The sequence below is a fragment of the Glycine max genome, chromosome 15 (assembly GCF_000004515.6).
Source record: "Glycine max cultivar Williams 82 chromosome 15, Glycine_max_v4.0, whole genome shotgun sequence".
NCBI classification, from domain to species: Eukaryota; Viridiplantae; Streptophyta; class Magnoliopsida; order Fabales; family Fabaceae; genus Glycine; species Glycine max.
Window position 1 is genome coordinate 17,591,310 of NC_038251.2, and position 18,472 is coordinate 17,609,781.

Consider the following 18,472-nt stretch of genomic DNA (forward strand, 5'->3'; position numbering starts at 1 on the left):
TATATTTAAGTTTAATATACTAGATCTCTTTTTTGCTTATGAGTTTTGAGGGGACATTTTTTTTTTAAACTTAAGTATCACCTAGCCGAAAGTGAAAGACTAATCTTTTGAAGGCGTTGATCTTTCTCAACAGATGTTCTTTCATACACACAAATTTTAAAATCGAATCCCTAACAACCTCTAGTGATATTTAAGTGGTTTGAAACACAAAAAAAAAGGCACAAACAGAAGCAACATTTTGCAATTTTTTTTTTCAAATCGGTGAAAATAATGGATTTTGACAGTAGTTATATATATGAACCGCTGATGTGAAGGAGGATGGAGGGTGAGTAACCAAATTTCTTGTGAGATAAGATAACCATGGAACCATTTTTTAGTGCTTGGTTGCATGACCTTACATAACCAGCCATGAATTTAGTCTCTTACATTTCCTCATGCTAGTCTTGTGGCCCAAATGATTATGTTTTGTGTTAATCTCGTCATGTATTAAAGAGCCAACCTAAACCTTGTAACATTTTATTCAATATTGATAGAAGGGATAAACTATTACTTTTGCTCTTTGCACCACCTGCCTTTTTTTTAACTTACACAAAATTATCTTTTGTAGAAACTGTTGTCCGTACATGTCAAATAAAATAAGAAACTATTGTCCGTAATGTATTAAAACATGACTACGTTACAGACACTAATTTCTGTAAAATCCACAAAAAAGGTAGCGTGTAAAGGTGAGAGAAGAGGCTATTATTATGGGAATATAAAAAAAAATAGGGGGTGTTTTAGTACAATTGGACTTCCCAAAGAACTATAAGCACATTGTAGTCAATGCTACAAATGTTTTAGTAGTAAAAAAACAATGCTTCACCAACCAAAGAAAAAAGTTCATATATTCACCACCACCAAAAAAATAAGTTTATATGTAAACATCACATTATAAAATATTAATTAACAGTAGTATACATGCTAGCATCTGGCTTGAAGTGACGATTAGAAATTTGGGCAACAGAAATGAACAAAACCTAAGACCTTGACGCTACCTCATCTCAGGTCTCTTAGTAACCCCATTGTTGATGCAATGATCAAGATTCTGGTCTCCCTTGGATCCATCCTAAGTTATCATTTGTCACCATCATTTTGTTTTATCAAAACTTATAACAAATCCACTTTCATGGTCTGCATTCTGTCACAAGCCAGCAACTTTTCTCTTTTTTGACAACCCGTTTTTCTTCTCAAATATCTTTCTCTTCTCGATTTGCTTTTGGAATGACTGTCCAACCAAGGATGGGGGTTGTTTCAATGCAAAGCTTTTTGCTACGTGCCCCAAGTGGAGTTTCTTGATCATAAATACTCTTTTCAGCTCACCGCGATGGGCTGTGTATGCACGAACCCAAGAGCAAAATGCCTTCCTGGAAAGTTCATCCATCTCGGGCTGAAAAAGGACAAGGCATAAATAGGTTTATCTGCAAGGGATAACTTTTAAGAAATCCAATGGTAATGATTCTACAGTTAAACTTTGATGACATGTTTTCCAAGTCAAAAGAGAATTAAAAAGTTAAAACAAGAGTTTTCTCAATGATTATTCAATTAGATAAGACAAAGACAATAAGCAAGGTGAAGAATTCAATAAGATCAGCGATGAGGATCACCTTGGACATGATGAAGGCTTCAAGTGCCTTCTGGAGACAAAGGACCCAGGGATGTGACTCTAAGAAAACAGACTTCTTTGTGTGGTTCTTTTGTAGTGGAAAATTATCCAACACTTTGAGGACAGGATACTCCGTGAGTGAGACACCATGTTTCTCCAAGTCCTGTAAATAGTCTATTTCAACTGGTTGTAGAAATACTAATGACTCTCCTCTTTCGCCCAGTCGAGCAGTTCTACCAACTCTGCATCGTAAATTCATCATAAATCAGAAGATAGTATTTCAAATCATATTGGAAGAATATTCATCATAATGGAAGAACTGGGAAGATGCTTCTGAATCTACTAGACAAGATATCTAGTGAAACAAGCTCCACTCACCCATGGTTAAAATCACACTCAGGGCAATATAACCCAAACCGATACCTTTACTTTAGGCTTCTAAAAAAGAACTTTAAGTTTTATTATAAAACTATTGGGTAAGTGGTAAAACAAGCAAGAAAATCCTTAAAAGCATTATAAGCAGGACTTTTACATTTTTGATATTATAATGGACCCTTTCTAGGCTACATCTCTAGTATATTTATTTTTAATACAATGGTAATTATGATATGAGGATCATTTTAGCTATCCATTATACTAATTTAATAGTGCTATAGGAAAGGAAGATAAGATTGTTATTGCCTCTAATGCTTGAGATGCCGAGGCATTAAAACACATACATACACCCTAAAATAGATCATGAACTAAGATATTAGAATGACGTCAAGGAAAACAACGAGGTTAATTAAAGAAAAGTTCTAAATTTATTTTTGAAAGTAATGCTTCATATAATTCAACTTAGTATTTTGATCATATTTTACCATTTGATCTTCTAGCAAGTTATTTATAGGTCATTTATGTGTAATTTTGAGGTTAAATTATGTATGAATGTTAAGACATATATCTATTAGCTGTTGGAAGGAAAATTTTGATGTTTACAGGTGCCAATTCTCTTTTTTAGTGACGTTACTCGTAATTAGTGGTCTTTGGAAGCCACCACGGCTGGAGCTTTATAGCACTACATTGCCCTTTTATGAAATACAATTGATGAACTCAATTCTCTCAAAACATTTATAGCTCTTACAGACCATATAAACAGGTACAAGCAAGCTTATTTAATTTAAATTTCAATATGAACATTAAAAAGAAGAGATCATTAATGGAACAAACTTGTCCATCCTCCAACCCTTCCCCTCGAACAAATAAATCAAACCCAAAAGAAGTCAAACAAGCAAATACCTATGAACATATTCCGTAGCTTCCCCAGGAGAATCATATTGTATGATGAACCTAACCTTTGGAAAATCCAATCCTCTAGCAGAAACATCAGTGGACAAAAGCAAAGCAGATTTCTCAGTTTTAAAGGCCTGAAAACTGGTTCTCCGGTCCTCTTGTTGCATATTACCATGTAACCGGAAAGTTTTGCATCCAAGAAACACCTGTTGGACCCCTTCTGTTTGTGAATAGGATGAAAATTGAAATTCACTTAACAGTGAATAGTGAAAGTCGACTGCATCACATGTTGAAAAGAATAAAACAACCTGTGGAATCATCAGATGAATGATTTTTCTAATAAAGCAAAATATTTTGAATTTGTAACAACTTTCATAAGTGACGGGAAAGATAGATGCAATTGCAGATTCATTCATGTTAAATATAAGATCCAGTCCCTTAGCCAAATAATATGGATCTTGTTTTTTGGCAAGTAAAATTTCTTAATGACATATTGCCACATCCATGACATATTTGTATCCTTACACTTTATCTGCATATTTCTTACAAAATTACACCAGAAACATCACACAATTCATAGGTCATACCATTATACACCTATTTACAAACATTCATTAACCATTGAAAACAATAAATAAAGAGAGGAAAGTGTAGAGTGCAAATTGCAAATATATACCACCTAAGAAATACATTCAAGGAATCTAGGGCTAGGCAAGTAAAGGGGCCAAAGGTTAAAGTGAAGCCTAACCTTTTGTGAAGGTTCCCTTTCAAAGAGATGCTTTAGAATTGAAAGAAGTACAGGAAGCCGTGAACCACAAGGCACTGCATAGTAATGCAATTAGGAATTCAAGATCTTCAAATAGTATTTGAAAATAGAAAGCTTACTGAAGAAATTTCTAATTATCACATACCTTTCATGTATCTCTGAATCAACTGTAATGGGACTTTATAATCTCCAACTGTTGGTACTTTACTGTAATACTTATCTTCACTGTCTTCATCAGATTCTGAAGGATCAAGCCTTTTAATTGTTGAAATTGGTTCCATTTTTCTTACCATCAAGACCAATCATAACTGGATTGTCTAGACTCATTTTAGCAAGGTGGTTCACTCTCTCATTTAAGGTGGTAGATAAAAGCAAATTCTGTCTTTGCATTTTAGAGTGTGTTGGAACTGTATTTTTTTTTATCATCATGCCCTGTTTTCCTTGAACCTAAAAGATCTAGTATTTCCTCTATATTTTTTCCAAATCCCAATTTCAAAATCCTGCATAAAACATGTGTTATGCTAATTCATTCATGAGATAATATATAGCATAGGAAACAATACATTGAGAAATAAGCACACCATATTTACTATGCAAATATGGTAATTTCTATGATAGCAAAGCAATAGATGTATACCATACCGATCAGCTTCGTCAAAAATTATCCAGCGTAAATTTGAGTACAAGAACGATGTTGTGTTCTTCAAGTGATCTAAAAGGCTCCCAGGAGTTGCTATAAGAATTGATATGCCTGAAATAGGAACAACAAAGGTTATAATTTTGATACAGTGCAGTAAACTATAAAAGTCCTACTTTGAGCTTTAGACACAAGAAAGCACAACACCAAAGCTGTTTGTTATCATGACATATCTTTTCTGTTATAGATTAATTTACTTTCAAACATCCAAAAAGAAACTATAGTATAAATATCTCTTTTATTCCATAATTTCATCCCCACCATTTTCTAGATTTCATTGCTGAACAACTAGAAAATAAACTTCAAAGATAAAGTCAGATAAGGGGTAAGGATGATGAATACACATGATTTCAACCTTTGCGCAGCCTAGCTTTCTCCTTTGATCTATTTTCACCACCCATAATGTATCCGGGAACAATCCAATGAAACCAATGCAGTAACTTTTGAAGAATTTCATAAACCTGCAAACATAGCTCCCGCGTCGGTACAAGAACCAACGCTGTTGCCAATAAATCAATTAAATTATGATTAATAAGAGATGAACTTGCTATAACAAGAAAGAAAATAATGTTTTGACCCCAAACAGTGAAATTGACATGTTAAAGAATACTTTCATGAATGAAGTTCAACAAACTTTTGGACGATGCATTGTTTACACTATCAGAAAATAATTAACGTGTCTTTACTTGACAGTTTAAGCTTGAGGGATAGTTGTTAATTGACATATAATCAAGAGTTAAATCCTTGTCATTCTCATTCTTATGAAAGAAAAGGTTGAATTTGAGCAAAGGTTGGGATCAAGGTTTTTATCCAGGTAAAAAAAAGGGGTACACTGAGACCAAGAAGGACATTGGTGAAAATCATTAAAAGGAATCTAATGGTGAATAATATCACTAAGAATTTGGTTTTTAACTGTGCAAGATGACATCATAAAATCCATATAGCCGACCTCACCTAGATGAATAAGGCTTTTGTTGTTGTTCATAAGCAAAGGTCAGGTGGGTATGTACATTGTGTATGCTACAAGGTCAAAGGGCTGTAGCAAACCTAACAACAGTACAAGTTTTTTTCGTTTTGGGAGAATTCGTTGAAACTCAAACTTTCACATTCCCTTTCCTCTATGAAAGCAACATGAAGTCAACGGCGTCGAAAACAAATCAAATCGAAAGTAACTTGACATATAACGAAGTAAATGTAAAAAAATTATTAATAATTAATAACTTCCATTATCTCATCAATCTTCCCTATATCCAATGTAACATCAGTACATCACTACAATATGGACTATATAAGTGGCATATAAAAAACATCATTCTAAAATAACAAAAGTGATGGGAACCTAATCAAACATGCCATTTTGTGAAAAAGTAATTACACAGAGGAACTAAATATCTTTCAAAGCGAAAACAAAACACACCAAATGTTCCATCAGAGCGCTGAATCCGATTTTCATAACCCTGCAAGTGATGAATAATCGGAGCCAGATACGCAACAGTCTTCCCCGTGCCCGTTGCAGCATTCACCAATCTAAACTTCTCATTAAAGAAGTTTTTTTTTCTTGGTAAAAAAGACAACCTCGTACCATGAAACACAAAAATAAAATTTAAAATTTAAAATTAAAAAGAAGAAAAAGGATACGCATGCCGCCCCGAGAGAATAACAGGAATTGCTTGAGCTTGCACCAGCGTCGGAACTTCAAACCCCAACCTCTCTGTAAACAAAAAAAAAAAAATTAACATTTTCAATAAACCAACCAAAAATAAATAACAAACAAGAGAAAAAAAAATTACCACGAAGTTGTTCACATAAATTGGACTCAAGTCCAAGGCTGGAGAATGAGCACGAAGCGAAAACATCACTGTTGGTGCCATTACCCTCGTTTTTCACTCCCGGGCTCTGCTTCTTCGCCCCCATTATTCTTTCTCTCGTTCTCTTCTAACCTCAGAGGGTTTACGAGGTTTTATTACTTTGGGCCAAGTACCCAGTTTAGACCCATTAATGTGAAACAATTATGACAATTGCTATTTACTGTCCCATTTTTTAAAGTACATCCCCTATCTTCTCTTTAATTTTAATTACCCATATTTCATATTCACATACAAAAAAATAAATTTAAAAATAAATAAAGTAGTATGAGATAAAAAAAAATATTACCGAAAATACCTTTCTAAAATAAGGTATACCTATTATAGAAATGTATATATGAAATAGCGTTATTCTTGAAAGTCATTTTCAGTTGTCATAAAACATACTTTAACAAGTCACACTTAACGAGTAATTGTAATCATTGGCGTGCACATGTTTATTTGAACATTGTAAACACAAAGTTAAGAGGCACTAGAGACCTCGAGTTTAGAGGTTGAAAATGCATATTCAAAATTATTGATGGACAGAACAACGTGAGAAGCCACCATCAAAAGATTTGCTTTTGTAATTAAGGAATGTTTTTTTTTTCTTATGATTTATCTTGCTTTACTATGTAAAAAAAATAAAGTTTGATTTACATTGTATAATAAATGAAGTTTGTAATAAATATACCATGAAACACAATCTCATATGAAGAAAAACACAGTATTAAATATAATATTGCTGGAAAAACACAATAATATATATTAAATATGGGATTCAAAATTAAATTTAAAGAATAATAAAGATAAGAGGAAAAAAAGATGGGATAAGAGTTTAAAATGATAAATGTGATAGAAAAATATAAAAAGGACATGGGGGTGTAAATAGCAAGTGCCAACAATTATATGACACTCACGCTGAAGGGTGGTTGGTGCGGTGCGGTGAACCATGGGGACGAGGGAGGAGGTAGTGGAAATAGAGAGGCTGGAGGAGAGTTTGTTGGAGAAGAACGAGCGAGAAGACGAGGAAGCGGTGCTTTATGCGGCGTCGTTTCGGGAAATGGAAGAGGGTTTCGTCAAGTACCAAACGGTGCAGTGGGTGCTTTACTCGGTGTTGCTGATTTTGGCGTGGGGCATTGGAATTCTGATGCTGCTTTATCTTCCTGTGAGAAGGTTTATACTTAGGAAGGATGTTCGTTCCAGAACGCTCTATCTCACTCCGAATGCCATTGTTTACAAGGCAATCTCTCTCTCTCTCTCTCTCTCTCTCTCAAATATCCGAATTTTTGTTTTAATTTGTTCTTTTTTGAAAAAATTTGTTGTTATGTTTAATGTGTGATTTTGTGGCATATATAAGGTGGATTGGATGGTTAAGGAAGAAGGAATGAGGGGAAAGAGGTGGCGGGTTCTATCCTCTTTGATAACAAAACTAACATTCTAACAAACTAAGATTTGGCGATAAAAATAATGTGTAATTTTGTGGTTGTGTAGCTCAGGTTACGAGGCCGGTATCGTTTCCGTGCTTTGGAGTGCTGAAGAAGGAGAAACACGTTTTGCTGCACTCTGTGGCAGATGTTGTGATTGAACAAGGTGTGTTATTTGCAGTTTGCTTATGTGTTGTACTTTGGATTCATAAAGAGGGATAGAATGAAATTGTAATGAAGTAAATTGTTACTGTTAGATTTTGTTAACTGTATTGTAACAGTTAATGAATGAACTGGGTAAAGTGCTTTTCTCTCATCATATTTAAATATGATTTAATGGTCTAAATTTATACCGTGCATACGTCCATTTACTCTTCCATTCAATTGACATTATCTGTTTTGGTTGGTTTTATATCTTGTTTTTATAGCAATTACTGTATGGCCCTGTAGTTTCAATTTCTAGTACCCGATTGATTATGTCTATTCGTAGGATACTTGCAATCACTTTTCGGTGTATATTCTCTTAGAATTGAAAATGTTGGAGTTAGAAGGCCACCCAGTGATGATGTTAAAATCCAGGGCGTTGCAAATCCAAATGCTTTTAGGAAGGTAATCAATTGTGAATTGTATCTGACCACCCTCAATCCCTCTTTCGCACATACATACAAAAACAAAAACCATCAAGAAGAAATTTCTTTTCCTTGTTTTCTTCTTCCACATCAAGTTGATAACATGGTTTTTGTGGAACTGCATTTTGCAATGCTTCCATTCTTCTCAGGCTGTTATGATGCGTCTATCGAACATGAGAAATGAGATTTTGTCAAGACAGGTCTCTACATTAGAAGATGTTCCACATCATCTGATGGTAAGTCATTTACCATGCTGTGATGTGCATTGGGAATAATTCTTTTTAAATTTTGCTTCTGGACTTCTGGGTGAGTGGTTGACCAATAATTTGTCATTACCCAGTATACCTTTATATTGCTTAGAACTTAGAACTCATTGTTCATGCTGCTTACTTATTGTCTCATTCTCTCTCTCACCCATCATTGTTTTCTTTGATTTTTAGATGTCTCCATCAATGTCATTGAAACATGATCCTAATCCTTCTGGGGAGCTGCTACTAATGCAGAAACTAGAGGAAGTTGGAAGCTCTGTCAAGGTAGGAAGCAAACATGAGATATAGTATTGTTATTTGCCAGGAGAAACAGAATATTTAATTGCCCTGAGATATAGTATTGTTATTTAAATGCAATAAAAAGAGAGGAAAGGAGAAAAGGAAAATTATTTAGATCTATGTTTCTGGAGTTGGTTATATTCTTTTGGCTAAATACCAGGGTATGTTGTTTACTGCAGAGAATTCAATCTTTATTTGAGGAGCAACAATCTCAAATAACAGAGTCCATAGATTGAGGTTTGTGAATTTGATGTAAAAATAAAATCCCTGTAGATAGTTTTTTTCTGCAGCTTGTCAAGTTGCTTTTTTTTATCAAGCATTGCTGTTTGTGTTTTTTCATAAATACTTCATTGGATTATTCAGTGCAGTTGTGCTTTTGCTTATGTATTATATGCGAGTATTTACTAACTACGCAGCAATGAATTGGTTTGTTGACACCATCATTACATAATGAGTTAGCTCTTGCATTCTTCATGTTCTTGGCATTTGATTCTGTCTTGGGTGCATGTGAACATTCAGCTTTACATTCAAGGGCCAGTGTACTTTCATACGTGATACAATATAAAAGTGACTCAAGTGGCTAGAGGAAACTTGATACCTTGATTTAAATCAAAATCAATTTTCAAGCAAGACAATGTTGGAATGTTTTCTAGACACCAGCATGGACTTTGTAGATTCTTTATAAAGCTGCCTTTGCCTGCATTTTTTAAGTATGCTAATCTGGGTTTTGACGCATGGTGCAGGGAATATGGTAGATAATAATCAATATCTCTTCCAGGGCAGTTCTGATTAGGTTTACTTGGTTAACAGCCCCTAGAACTAGAAGTGTTTGTTGCCACCACCTGCAATAATGTTAGTGTTAGTTTGTATTCTATATTGCTCAAGTGCGCCTCGTATTTCTGTTTTTATAGAAAAACTTGTACATCTTGATTGTTATTGTGGCTTGAACGTATCTATCTTGACTTGACATAAATACTTTTCTATTTTTTTGACGTATATGTATTGTTTGATTATTTCTGCTGCAACCTTTTATTTATTTATTTGTTCATGTAATACAAGGGCGAGAAGCTCTTTGGTTAGTACGAGTAGTTTCTTTCCTATGTTTATCTTTAGTTGCCTAAAATGAAGTTCCATGAATGATCAAGTAATTCAAGGGAGATATATAAAATCATATTGGTAAATGGTAAATAACACTAATCCCTCTAGATCTTGTGGAAATGAGACTCCATTAACTGAGTTAACAGTGGGGTTAGCATTTTTGTTTTGACGGAATGTTCTTCATTAACCCGAATTAAACCATGTGTGTTAAAAAAATAATAAGAATTTTGACCATTGCATCAAATGACCGTTGAAGGAGTAAATTCGAGTGAGGGGTAGGAGTTGGTCTATTATTTTTGTTGTGGCTTTGGCTACCTTGTGGTGGTGTAGAAATGATTGGATACCCTTTATAATTGATTATGGCAACCAAAATCTTCGTGTGACCGTGAAAAATCAAAAGCAACAAAGGTTTGCTTTCGTGTGACCGTGAAAAAAAAATTGATTTTGCTTCACCGTGCTGCATATCCAAACGCACGCTTAATCATTTCAGGAATCAATTACAAAGCTAAAAGTCGGACCTTAAATCAGGTTGATGCTATAGAGGTTTCTCGTAAGCACAGTGGCGAGCTGAGTCAAGGTGATCCTATGAATCTAAATTTTATTCGCTGGGAAGCCCTCAAGTGGATAGATTATGGTGATTTGTGAAGGTTCGGTGCTATTGAGTTCTAATAAAGCCACTATCGGTGGAGTGTCTCTAGGAATCATTTGGGGGAATGTGTTGTTTTCCTATATTCCTGACTCTTGTTCAATAAATCATGCAGAATTGTGGGCTATATATATTGGTACTTAGGTGGCTTGGCAAAAAGGGTATAAGGTTTTCACTGTGGAATCAGATTCCAAGATTGCGATAGATCTTCCTTCTAAAGGATGTGCTAACTGTCATCCTTGCTATAATCTTGTGGGCTGAATTTTAGAGAGCATAAAGGCTGAAGGTTGCATTTGCTGGTCTCATACTCTTGGAGAGGCGAATCAAGTTGCTGATATGATATTCTGACTAAGTTTGTTTATTCCCTTAATGGGCAGATGGAAATTTTTTATGTTATATTCCTGCTTTTTTTGTCAATAGTTTGCTGGTTTGGAAGGAAAAGACTTGGACTATGAATGTGAATTAACTAACAAACACAAATGCATTTAATCTTTGTTTGTTGCTCTAAGCAATATCTTGTCTTAGTATGCACACCTGGTCAAATGAACTTGACATACTTCTGCTAAAACACCAACCATGAGGTTGCATTTCCAAATCTAATTTCCGTCAATAAGCTGCTTCCATTGCATACAAAGTAGGCACTTAAAAAATACTAATAATTTATAATTTCAATGTTTTTTTTTCTTAACTTATTTCAATAACTTTTTAACTTAATTCAACAAGTTTTATAATTTAATTTGTGACATAAACTCTTTTATATTAAATAAACAATTAAGCTGCTTACATAAACATAACCATAGAACAGATGCTGCCTTCACACTTCAGTTTCCTTTTTATGTTATCCATTTTTTAATTTTTCTAAGAATGACAAATGGGGTTACAATTCCATCAATAGTACAATTACACCTACATTACATGTATGACATCAAATATTGTCTGGCAGAATATGCCTGCCTGGGCTAACTCTAATTCCCACTTGATTTAGTCTCGACCCTAAAAAAGGGCAGGTTAAATTACATAAATATCTGTTATATGTAAAAACAAAAACTCCCTCCACTTTGTAGTTATACAGAAACTTAAGGTCAAGACTAGTAGTGATTAGCTTTACTTTGCATGTGGCTGGGTAATCTGTTGCAGCTGGTGAAAGACATGAGACATTCTAGGGCGCATAGACGGGACATGCTGCGTGCAAGAATAAACGAGGTCAACCACCTTTTGGATGGTACTAGCCTCTGGGATGATACTAGAAGAGGAGGAAGTTATATGAAGATCCAAGAGTTCATGATAGCGATGAGCTTGCACAAGAGGTGTCGCCCATTCAAATATACTCTGCCAACCCACAGAATCCACTGCCTGTGCAGGTCTACGTCCACTTACTATTTCAAGTAGTAGCACACCGAAACTATATACGTCACTCTTTGTTGTGAGCTCGTTTCTGTACACAAACTCCGGAGCAAGATATCCATAAGTTCCACCTGCCATCACAGTCCTCTCATGCATTACCTCATATGGCACGAACTTGGACAGACCAACCCCCATAAGGCGTGCTCCAAATTCCTCATCCAGCAGTACGTTGCTAGTGCGTATATCTCGATGCACAACTTGTGGCTTAACCTTGTCATGGAGAAACCTGTTGAAATGAGGAAATAAGTACATTAAAATGCTGTGGATATGGAATCTTTTTATTTGTTTATTTATTTTTGGTTGGTAACTGAACTCCAGCTTGTAACAAACTCAAGGGAAATACTTTTGTTTGAGGGAATGAAAATTATAGTCTCCATTAAGAGAAAGTCAACAAACATGCATATGGCTCCCCTGGACAGAGATTTCAATTTATTTCCTCCGATCTTCTCCATCCTTCCCTCTACTGCTTCTTGGATTGGAAGATGATGGCTGCTTTCTCCTAAATTACCCTTTCTATAATTTTATTTGGCTAACTAATAGTGCATATCTAGATACTAAAAAACCATCAGGTTTCTTCATGATATCCTAAAAAGCATGCAAGGCCATGCTAGAGTTTACATAATGAACATAATCATATCCAAAAAAGTAAAACAAACAAGTCAATAAGTTGATAGAACTTGGGTTATCATAAGAAAACAAATCATCTGAGAATCTACTCCATAGGACAAATAGGACACACAAGGAAGAAAAACAGTTTTATATAGCCATCCAGGAAAAAGTACTTGAAGATTGATGCTAAACAAAAGACATCTTTGATAAACGATCAAATCTTACAAGGCCCCAGGGAATGCAAGATTAAAAACATTTTTATCCGGAAAAAAATTCCAACTTAATTACTCTGCTGGTGCTGGACAAAGAAACTACAGATACCACATACCATAAAAAATGAAAACTGAAACCTCATCAGCAACTAAAATCACCTTAACTATTTCCTCTTTTCTGAATGGAATAATGGATCAGGATCCTCTAATGATAATTAATAACATCGAGGACATAATATAAGAAATAAAGACACAGATGCGATATTAATGGATCCAATATAAATAGTGCTTGATCCTATGAGGCTATGATGATTAATTCTCTGTCTCTCTCCCTCTATGATCATCTAATGACAGAAATAACATTAGGGGATCCTGATCCATTCCAAATCCATACTCAGAAATTCTAGCCTCCGCATGAGATATTGGACCAAGTACACCAGCAGAGCATATTTTAATTAATTCAACTCTACTATTTCGCCGTAATATTTACTTGGTTAAATGGAGATTCCTATCTTCCAAAACAAATGTCAGAATGAAGAGGATCATTGCGCTGATGTAAAATTTAAAATTCAAGAACAGATGGCTGGGGCATTTTAGCAACAAGGAAATCCAAAACATGATAGTTCTTTATTGGATTTGATAATTGATCAGACCAGTTACATTTAGACGTGCTAGAATGGGACAAAACATAACAGAAGTTCTATTCTATGTTTGTACTTTTAAAGAAAGAACTGAAAAGGACACAGTTGAAAAATGGAACATACTGGTTCCTTTGAAAAGGGTGGAACACCAAGGGGAACAGAATGGAATAAAGCATTTAATTCCATTTTGTTGATGCACCAAATGCTACCTAAGTATTAAATTAAACATGTTCCCCATTTGAAATTTTCAATTTATAAATAATTCAAAGGGGCAATGCCGTACCAATTAAAAAGAATGCATATGAATACCAAAGTCGAATGACCTAGATGCCCAATAACAGCAAAAAGAAAAATGTATCATAAGAAATATTTCAATAATTTGAATAAAATATGCACCTTGACAAGGAAAGCAAATAATTCTAAATTAACACGTGGAAAGTTAGCAAAGAAAAAGTATATTTTGAACATACGCAATTCCTTGAGCAAGTGTTGTTGCAATTTTCATCCTCATAGCCCAATCTAAGCTGCGACCTCCCCTTGGTATATGATGTAACCATTTATCTAAGGGCCCATTAGCTACAAACTCATAAACAATGTAGCGGTCACCATGATCATAGCAGCATCCCATCACAGCCACTAGATTAGGATGACGAAGCCTAGCGACCCTGCCAATTTCAGAATAGAACTCCTTTTTCCTCTGAAAGTTTGACCTCTTTAATCTCTTAACTGCAACCTTCGAACCATCTGATACAACCCCACTGTATGTACCACCAGTCTTGGTATCACCAACAAGACGGTTACCTTCACTGAAATTCTTTGTAATTGACCTTAATTCCTCTTTGGTAAAAACTTTCCATGATGGAAGAGAAGCTCCTGGTATAGATAGTTTTCTAGACCGCCTTCTTTTCTTGCCTCGCTTATATACAAGAAGCCAAACTACCACTGCTAATGTAGTGGAGAGTATCAAGGCACTCACCACTGTGAGGATGATAAAGTATTCCCTGCGGCGGTGCATTTGGTTACATTTTGTATCTGAGATACAAGAAAATGGTAAACATTTTGTCAGCAAAGATGATTGAAAAATTTAATAAAGATAGAAGAAATGGAGGAAAAAAATAACATAAGCAACAATGCAACAAATTTCTCAAAAACAAGATACCTTTTGGGGAAGAGAATAAAAAGAAATGGAAATACAAATACCAAATTTTCTAATGAATGTAAAGTGAGAATTAGCAGTGATATATACAAGGCAAACATACCTATATCAAGTATACATAGAGAAGCATGAGGATTGTTGCATCTCTCAGTCGTGAGAGAGTTTGAATTATTAGTGACTACTGTACACAAATTGTCTGTGCTGTTCCTATGACAGGATGGTCCAGTTCCATTACAATGGGGTGGAACCTCAACCATAGAAAATATGGAGTTGTTCCAAGGTGAATTGTCAGACCACATCCACTGATTACCAGCTGTAGCGTTGACTCTTTGCCCACCAACCCAGCAACTATTTATAGATTCACCGCATAGGCCCTGGGCAAATTGTAGCTCCGGAAGCGATGTCAATGACACTAAATGTCCACCATACTTACTACAACAGGTCTCTGAGTCATTCCAAGATTGAGGCCTCCCAACATGGAGAAAGCACTTGGTCTTGTTAGGGTCCATAATCCAACCAATTGGACAAGGCACTGCACAAGGAGAGGAAATAATATAATACTTGAATACTAAAGCATTCGTATTCAAAGTCTATTCAGCCAAGCATAGAAATCATATCAAAATGTGACTTCAAGCATCATCAGATATTCAGATTTGCGTTAGAATTTAGATAGAATACATCATACATGTAATCGTAAACATTAAGAAGCATTACGAATCATGGGACAATAGTTCTTAAACCATTCATTTGGATAATAAGATGTGAGCATGAACATGCATCTAGATGCAAACTGCCTCGCTGGAAACTAAAAAAAAAACATCTTCAGATCTCAAAAAAGCGACCACTGCAACTCCAATCTGCTCTGCGATGGTTGACGTAAGTTGGGGGGTGCGACGTGACACATGAGGAAGCCACCATTGCGGCATGATAGTGCACGATTTAAACCTATGGTTTATACCAGCTAGCAACTACATAAATTGCTCCTGTATTATCTCTAATGCAGATCAACTTTCATCTTTGACCACATTTCTATGAATAGTAATTGTATCGTTTAAGGTAACTAGGAAACAAAAGGACTAACAACACTTTTAAATAGTCCCAATTATAGTAAAATGTAACTGCATTTAACTTGATTACCTTTCATTAAAACACTCGATGTATTATCACATAATTAACTTCAAGGTTTTAAATTGTGGTCTGGACAAATGTAGCTGCAACAAAAAACCTTGACGCAACCAAAATCACAGTTGTGGACTGTTTCTAAAAACCTTGATTATCATTCTAAACAATAGAAATGTTGCCTCCATATTCAGAAGATTTAGTGCATGTTTGGTTTGCAATTGGAAATGTTATGGCGGTCATTCCAATGAAAATCAACAGATAAAAACAAAATGAACGCAAAAGAAAGGGTCATGATCCATTGGCAAAATGACATTTTCCTAAAACTTAATTTTGCAACGCATTCCCAAACGTGTTCTTAGACTGTTTCAAATTGTTCATCACTTTTCAAAGTGAAGAAAGCATTTTTTTTTTCTCTCTTTTCAATTTTAACCTCGTCTCTTGGTATCTTCCCTAAACAAAACACGATAAAATAATACCATTGAAACTGAGAGAGATAATTTAGGGAAATGCAGCGATATTCTTCTAAAATCAAAGGCATTCAATGATTTTTCACAATCATTCTACAAAACCTCCAGCATCAATGGTTTTGAATCGGAGGGACTGTAACAACAATAACTACAACAATAATAATTAATTTCTAAAACATCGATTGAGCAGATTTAATTAAGCAATATAAAAATAAAACAAAATCGTACCTTTAGGGTCCCTATTGAGAGAACCATCGAAGTATCCACAAGTCTCGTTCAGTGTCTGCAAGCAAGACAAAAGCTTCAACAAATTAGTTCACAGCAAAAAAACCTTTTTTTTTCCAGAAAGAAGTAAACACGTGTTTCATTTGCTACAATCACTTATTTTTTTCTAATTAATTTTTTTATATATAAAAAAAAGAAGTAAACTACGGTTACTATTACACTCACCGCATTGGAAGCGAGTCCATAACCAGCAACAGCAAGCAGAAGGAGCAGAAAGAGAACAAATTTCAGTTCCATGGCCTTGGTCACGACAACCTCAGAATCTCGCTGCTACTAATTAGGAAACGAAAACATCGTATGCCGAGAGCGTGCGAGAAAAACAGCACCAGAAGACTTGTTCATTTTTTTTTTTGTGCCCTTGTTGTGAGTGAATTAAAGTAAAGAGGGTAGGGCAGTTCCCATTCAGGTTTGTTGGTTTTAGTGTTTTGGTGGGTAGGTGTAAATGCAATTAAAGAGGGTTTGAACTCTGAAGAGGAATCAGATCTGGTGAAAGTAGAAGGGGATTGTTATTGGCTCCCAACACATTTTTTTTTTTCACTTATCATTATTTTGAAAATTCCAAAAACATTATTTTTTTTTTAGTAATATAATGAAATTATGATTTTGTTATATTAGTGGAGTGTGATGGAGTGTAAAAAATAGTATGCAACATAATCATAATTTTATCATGAATATGAGGGTCAATTAAGTATGTATAATTGGAGGTATGATTTCATTGTATATTATATAACAAAATCATTCTTCTATACTTTTTTTTTTCTTAAAAAAATATACAATAGAATTATACTTCTATTGTACATTTGTTTTTGAGGAAAATAAAAGTATAAAGTATGATTTTGTTATACATTATGCAACCGAATCATATTTTTGTTGTACATTTTTTTATTTTTTAATATTTTGATAAATAAAAATAACTTATGTATTAAATCAAATTTCATAAAATGTGTACTACATATCGAGATAAATATCCATGAAATTAATTGGATACACATTCAATGTTTAAAATTATTTCAATACCTAGAAATGTCTACTACATGTTAAGATCATCTAGTTGAATGAAATTATATTCAGTTGAGAGTTTATATGTGTTTCATATAAGGCTTTTGTCATGAAGGGACTTTCAGCATGCAATACATTTTCCATTGTGGTACAACAAGAGATCATGGACAATTATCCTTTAAAAAATAACTACATTATGACAGAGTTAGCGAATAAATCAATAGTAGCTTACAAAAGTAAATGCTATCTTTAGAGGATAATATATATCTACAAAAAGTGATTTCCATTAACAAATTCAATTGAAATGAGACGGGACGCAGTTAGGGGTGGGTAAACGGGCCTAGGTCCATGGACTGACCCGCGGAGCCCGCGGTCCGCGCGGGTTACGGACCAATTTTTTTAAACAGTCCATGGTTATGTCATATTTTTGGGCACGCTCCGCTTAACCCGCGGACTATGCGGGTTTGTCCCGCAAGGGCACGAGTTGCCCGCAACCCGCAATAGGTTTAATTTGTGTGATCCTGATCCAATTATATTAGGTTTGATTTTCTCTTTTTCACTTTAAACTTTTTTTTTTAAATAACAGGTAAAGAAATATATTAGATAAGATAAAGATATAAAGATAAAAATAAAATATTTAAATTAAAAGATGATAAAGATAAAAAAGGATAAGATAAGAAAAATAAAAGATTAAGATAAAAAAAATAAGTGATAACCTGCTAAAAATCTTCTTTTTTGATCTTTTCTAGATCTTTTTCTCTTTTAATCTATCATATTTTCATATCTAAAAGTCATAAATAATAAAAATATCAATTCTTATCATTTTAGCCAAAAATAATTGTTAAATAAATATTTTTAAAGATATTTCAATATATTTTTATTATAAAAAATAGCTCATATCATATTTAGTAGTTGTAGCAGACTAAGAATATTATTTCTCCTCACGTGTGCTTGACAAATATCGAACTAGGCTTCTTGTTGACAATATATACTAAAAATTGGTTACTA

General features: G+C 34.4%; 2 protein-coding genes and 1 pseudogene across 3 annotated transcripts; 1 reads left to right on the forward strand and 2 right to left on the reverse strand.

Annotated features, from left to right (window-relative positions):
* Positions 1-909: 909 nt before the first annotated feature.
* LOC100793836 (DEAD-box ATP-dependent RNA helicase 17-like) lies at positions 910-6,327 on the reverse strand (annotated as a pseudogene). Its single transcript, XR_418416.4, has 10 exons — positions 6,168-6,327; positions 6,016-6,088; positions 5,795-5,904; positions 4,733-4,876; positions 4,323-4,431; positions 3,826-4,180; positions 3,663-3,736; positions 2,921-3,222; positions 1,644-1,884; positions 910-1,426 (listed from the first exon to the last, which is right to left on the reverse strand). The product of XR_418416.4 is annotated as a DEAD-box ATP-dependent RNA helicase 17-like (transcript).
* An 801-nt stretch (positions 6,328-7,128) lies between these two features.
* LOC100815806 (uncharacterized) lies at positions 7,129-9,850 on the forward strand. Its single transcript, XM_003546472.5, has 7 exons — positions 7,129-7,464; positions 7,721-7,814; positions 8,139-8,257; positions 8,427-8,513; positions 8,718-8,810; positions 9,005-9,062; positions 9,569-9,850. The coding sequence occupies exons 1-6, from the start codon at positions 7,174-7,176 to the stop codon at positions 9,059-9,061; spliced, it is 741 nt and encodes a 246-aa protein (XP_003546520.1). The 5' UTR covers positions 7,129-7,173; the 3' UTR covers position 9,062; positions 9,569-9,850.
* Positions 9,851-11,461: 1,611 nt separating this feature from the next.
* LOC100794353 (C-type lectin receptor-like tyrosine-protein kinase At1g52310) lies at positions 11,462-16,984 on the reverse strand. Its single transcript, XM_003547465.4, has 5 exons — positions 16,631-16,984; positions 16,409-16,463; positions 14,695-15,123; positions 13,906-14,467; positions 11,462-12,199 (listed from the first exon to the last, which is right to left on the reverse strand). The coding sequence occupies exons 1-5, from the start codon at positions 16,700-16,702 to the stop codon at positions 11,674-11,676; spliced, it is 1,644 nt and encodes a 547-aa protein (XP_003547513.1). The 5' UTR covers positions 16,703-16,984; the 3' UTR covers positions 11,462-11,673.
* Between the last annotated feature and the right edge of the window lie 1,488 nt (positions 16,985-18,472).